Source organism: Macrobrachium rosenbergii, chromosome 40, assembly GCF_040412425.1.
Source record: "Macrobrachium rosenbergii isolate ZJJX-2024 chromosome 40, ASM4041242v1, whole genome shotgun sequence".
Lineage (NCBI taxonomy): Eukaryota > Metazoa > Arthropoda > Malacostraca > Decapoda > Palaemonidae > Macrobrachium > Macrobrachium rosenbergii.
This window is the reverse complement of record NC_089780.1, coordinates 1,302,529-1,308,019: the sequence shown is the minus strand read 5'-3', so window position 1 is coordinate 1,308,019 and position 5,491 is coordinate 1,302,529. Positions and strand designations below refer to the sequence as shown.

The 5,491-nt window shown below is 37.5% G+C and overlaps 1 protein-coding gene across 1 annotated transcript; it reads right to left on the bottom strand.

Annotated features, from left to right (window-relative positions):
• Positions 1–4,344: 4,344 nt before the first annotated feature.
• Positions 4,345–5,256, bottom strand: LOC136825994 (uncharacterized). Its single transcript, XM_067082854.1, has one exon. It carries the CDS (start codon positions 5,254–5,256, stop codon positions 4,345–4,347), a length of 912 nt encoding a protein of 303 aa, XP_066938955.1.
• Positions 5,257–5,491: the final 235 nt, after the last annotated feature.

The following is a 5,491-nucleotide window of genomic DNA, read 5'->3' as shown; positions in this document are numbered from 1 at the left end:
CAAGACTAGTCCAGAGCCGTACATTCAATTCGTCACTATTCACGGAAGCTACCAGGGAAAAGTATTTCTGCTGTGCATGGTCTTGCTTACGACAAAAGAAGTCGGCCCTTACAGACAGGTATTGCAACATCTGAAGACAAGAGTAAGGGCAATCACACACCACAGATTGCGTCCATATCAAGTCGTCTGCGACTTTGAAATTGCATTGAAAATCGCCGTGGAAACAGAACTTCCTCAAACCAGGGTTTCTGGCTGTTACTTTCATTTTTGTCAGAACTTATGGCGTAAGATCCAAGATTTGGGTTTAGCTGCAATTTATCGCCGCTGCTGTAAGGTGCAAAACTGTTAAGGAAAGTAATGGCAATAGGTTATTTGCCCACAAATATTATAAGACAAAACTTCAACCTTCTACATACTGCCAGACGAACGAGGAGGCTAATAAACAGATACCCAGCAATTGGTGATTTCTTAACATATTTCCGAAACAGTTACCTAGATGGCCATTTCCCAATACGGTTGTGGAATGTGTTTGAAAGAGGTATAGACTGTAGAACAAACAACATTGTTGAAGGTAATATATAATGCATTAAACAATATTAATAAACAAAAACTCATAATAAATAGAAAACTAACTACAATGTTTTAATATTTTTGCTGTTTTTAATACTTGTAATAATATTCCTTTTCCATTTTTGATTTCTGGTTTTTCAATACTGGTAGGCAAACAATCTGTCTGTATGTTCATACGAACCAGTATCTTTGTCCTTTCTTTGATGATATGAAACTTTGACGAATAATTAATCACCAATTAAAATATAACCAATTGAAACATTGTACATTGACACAGATTTCGGCAATTGACCAGACTTAAATTTGGTCGAGAGTCAAGGCGTACAAATGTTTATCAAAACTCCAAGATAAATTTTTAAAAATAATAATAAATAAATAAAAATTTAAAGAAAATACAAGACGAGTAATACTAAAATTTTCGAAGAAAACTAAAGAAGAAAAATCTTTTAATTTGTACTTATTTACCGTAATCGTGCATGCACATTTGACTTCTGGATATCATCTTGTACATTCTGATTCAACGTCGTAACAGTGGTTACACACAAGATCTAAGTTAGAATGGACTTTGATCAAGGGAACACAAATGACAATGTTGCAATACTTTTTGTAGAGCGTATATACATTGTGTTAAATTTATATGGCAATGTGTGCATTCTTTTGCATAAAAGGATTACAGCATTGTTGTCAATCTGTGTTGTCGTCATCAAAAGAACTTGGACTTAGATAGTTTGGATTGCAACCACTGTTGCGACGTCAAGTATTTTTGATAAATAGAAAAATGAAAATCATAGTTGTCAAAATGTTTTGATTTTGTCGTTCTTTCTCTCTAGGATTTCACAGTAAATGGAACCGTTTCGTCGGATCCAAACATCCGTCAATTTGGATCTTCATAAGGAAACTGAAAGATGTGGAAAGATCTGAAAGAAGAAGAATACGGACAACACAGGAAGGACAGGGAGACGAAAAAATGAGGAGAAAGTGACGTACACTGGAAAAGAGAATTAAAAAACTCAAGCGAGAATAGAGCAGAGGACTTAGAAATGCAGATGAGTACTGGCATGCGATGACATATATTATCAAGTCTTATCACTGATCTTACAATACAAGTTATGTCCTGTTTACATGGAAAGACACAAGAAAGATTCAGATTTAACTAAGAAATTCATTTGAAATAAAAGATCACAAATCTCTGTTTTATAATTTGTATTTTTCTTGAAATTCCAAATTTGTGGCCTGCTATGCTAAACGATAAGAATTAGAGTATATTCACATCATGAATTATGCCTCCTCTTCACCGAAGGAAGACATATTGTTTTACCAAGATTTCTTACCGTTGTTCTTGTTTCTATTGTTCTTCCTCTTCACATTTAGTTCCGCACTCTTTTGCACTCATGCTTTCAGCTGCTGAGCTGATTTTGGTATGTGAGTCTACATGTATCTTGATGTGTTACAGATCGCGTTTGCGTTGCTGTACGCTGACGATTTTTTGACTGAGTTACTTTTATGAACTTTGAAAATCTATAAACAGGTTCTGCGCGTTTTTGCAAAACACTTTTAATTAGTCAGCTTTTTGTGTATGAGTTCATTAGATGAGTTTCAGATCAAGTTTGTTTTTCTTTCCGTTCTGATGATTTTTGAAGGAATTATAACCTTGAACATTTAGAAATTTAACAAAATTACTGTTTTTTTTATTGTTACATGTACATATTTCCAGTTATTGAGCTAATTTTGGAATGCAAGTTGCCTTAATGAGTTACAGGTTATTTTTTTGCATTTTGTCCTGAGTTTAAATGACTTTTGACGAAATTATGTTCGTTTTTACTTAACAAATTCTCCAGTTATTGGTTTTTCAGGATTTTTCCTTTAAGATTTAATGAATTTGCAGCCCTTCACTTAGACAATTATAACAAAAATTTTTACTTTGGCTAGATGTTTAGGGGACGGTTAAGATCTAGCAAAACGTGTTTAGCCCTGTGGCTTTTTTAAAATGCGCCTGTCCCAAGTCAGGAGCGCTAGCCTTTGTGGTCTTGTGATTTTTGAAATTTTGGTTCCTTGCTTGTCTGAAAGTTAAGTCTGACATCCATTTTATCTATTTAACTTAATATACTTTTAGGCCAGCTACAGACTGCCTTGGATGAGGGTTGTTTTCATTTTTGTTGAGTTTTTGTCCCTTGACCCATTCCCTGTTCCATTCTTTTATTATACATGTATTTCCAGATAATTCTGGAATTAAGTCGCTGATTTTTGCCATTTGTGTGACCTAATTATAAACGTTATAAAACAAGTTTTATTTTTAAATGACGCAATGATTTTAGAAAAGAATTTTTTTTTAACTATTTCATCGCCCCATGTCACATTATCAAGTTCTTATAGATCACTAGGTTTCTGAACTGTTCCAGGTAAATTTTTCTCCATTAGCTTTTGATGGAAAATTTCATAAGCTGAAGAAGGTATAAGGTATGCATGTATTTGTCTAAAGTTAACATGTTGAAGTTATTTAAATTACGAATGTTTGATCGAAACAAACGTCTACAGTTGAAATAAAGTTCTGTATAGAATACCGATAATCTGTTTTTGAGCAATTATTGTGACTGTTTAAATATCCAGTGGTTCAAGTTTTTACCATTTTCAGGACAATAAACTTATTTTTATGAACGAAGTGCTTTATTCAGACAACGTGCTCAAACTGATTTTCAGCGTGCTAATTAAAATAGCATCTTGCAAAACTATGGTCAAATTACTAAAGGTGATTATTATTGAAATAAAAAATAAAAAAATCTGGCCTTTCAACCATCTATTTGTTCTTTTGATGATCGTACTGGGTAAGCCAATTTTAAAATTTTTAAAAGACCGATTGACAAAATATTTTACTCTTTCTGAACAACCGAATCCGTCCTTAGCACGGGTTTGGTAGCACTTTGCAGATATGGCCAACAATTTACAGATTTTTTCACAAGCAAAGAAATCCAAGAAAATCTGTATCATTTTGCCCAGTACAATTTCACCACCAAAAAAACATTATAGATTAACAAAGAAAACTTTCGATTTAGATTATTTATATAACAACTGTTTATTTGAAATATGTTTTTATCTTTTATTTATTTCTCTCAAAATCTGTTATTTTTACTATGCTTATTCAATTGTTTGATCAAATAGCTTTTCTTGTTTATTCAATGAACTAAAATCCACGTTATAATAAGAAAAATAGGACGTGGAAGAATAATAGCACATTGACCATAAGAAAACAAATAAATGTAATAACGACAATAAAAATAGTAAAACATAGTACAGATTTGAGAAAACTTTTAAATACAAAGATAAAAATTATGTATAAACAAGTATAAATGTACTGTTCACATGGTAGTTCTATTTGATTAGAAATGATCGATCTTCAGGAGATGGTAGTCTTTCAGGATATCGGGCGTTGACTATCGGGCATTCTGGACTGTAGGACCTTCGGACTATGGTTGGAAGAGCGGACTAACGGACTGTAATGGGTCACTCCTCCAGGCACCAGGTATGAAATCATACGTGATGGGGTTCTCCTGATCTGCTTCCTGCCTGCGTGGATTTCTTTTTATTATAAGGTTGTGCAGAACACACGCGCCAGCACTACTGACTCTGCACGGTCAGGCTTGATACACATTGACGTGTGGAGTGCCCTGAATTTGCTGGCCAGAATCCCGAAGGCATTCTCCACCGTCCGCCGTGCCCTACTTAACCTGTAGTTGTAGATCCGCTCCTCCTTGCACAGGCCTCTTTTGGGGTAGGGCTTCATGAGATAGTTCCGCAGGGGAAGGCATCATTGCCAAGCAGGAAGTAGTCTACAGGAGCCCCATTTGTTGCATCTGGTAGGGCCTCAGGTTGGGGAAGGTTTGCTTCCTGTTTTGCCAGCATTTCACACAAACAGGTCCGGGCAAATACACCACCGTCCGACTCTGACCCAATGGCACCCACGTCCACGTAGAGGAACTTATATGAAGCGTCGACAATGGCAAGTAGAATCATGGAGAAGAACTTCTTGTAATTGTAGTAATGCGTACCACCAAGGGGAGGGTTACGGAGCCTGATGTGTTTACCGTCTATTGCTCCAATTATGTGGGGGAAGTTCCACCGTTCCTCAAACCCACGGGCAACCTGCTTCCAAGCCTCTGGTGTTTGTGGTACCTGCAGTTCCTCATCTCCAAAGGCAGAAACAATGGCCCTGCAGGTCTCGGGTACAATGCAACTTATGGCGTTGTTGGCTACTCGGAATGCATATTGCAGGCTCTTATATGAGTCACCCGTGGCGAGGAAACGTAGGGTGATAGCCGCACACAGTCCTGGCGTAAGGGGTTCCCTCCAAAATGTGCGTTGCTTCTCAATGTAGGGTGTGACACCTTCAACTATGTCACTGAATATGTCTCTGTCAGTTCGTGTAAAATTCCTGTATAGTTCTGGGTTTTCGGTTGCCAGCTCCTCCATCAGGTTGTCATAGTGGCCTAGCTCCACTCTTCTTTGCAAGTACGGCCAAGCCCAAACCCTCCTCGGCCTCCTCTTTTTCTTCTTATTTTCAATTGCAATGTAGGCTTTCACAGCTTCCACCAATACCATGCAGTGCACATACTCCACGACGGCCTCCATTACGTCTCTTTGTTGTTTGTGTGCTGGTGTTATAAGGGCAACGATGTCCTCAATGTTCTCCATGTTGATTCAGCAGCAGGGGAATACTTCTTGCTACAGGGAGGCGCTGAATGGCACTGCAAACACATGTGCACAGCACGGCCCTTTTGTACCTGGTGTATACCCGCCGATGTACGTGGGGATATTGTGAGGGTGTCGTGAGGTTGTAACGCACAACGTTACACATACGGTATACGTGCGTGGGTGTTACTTGCTCTGCCACGCATTACATGTGGGGGTGTGGCCTATTGTTGTGGCA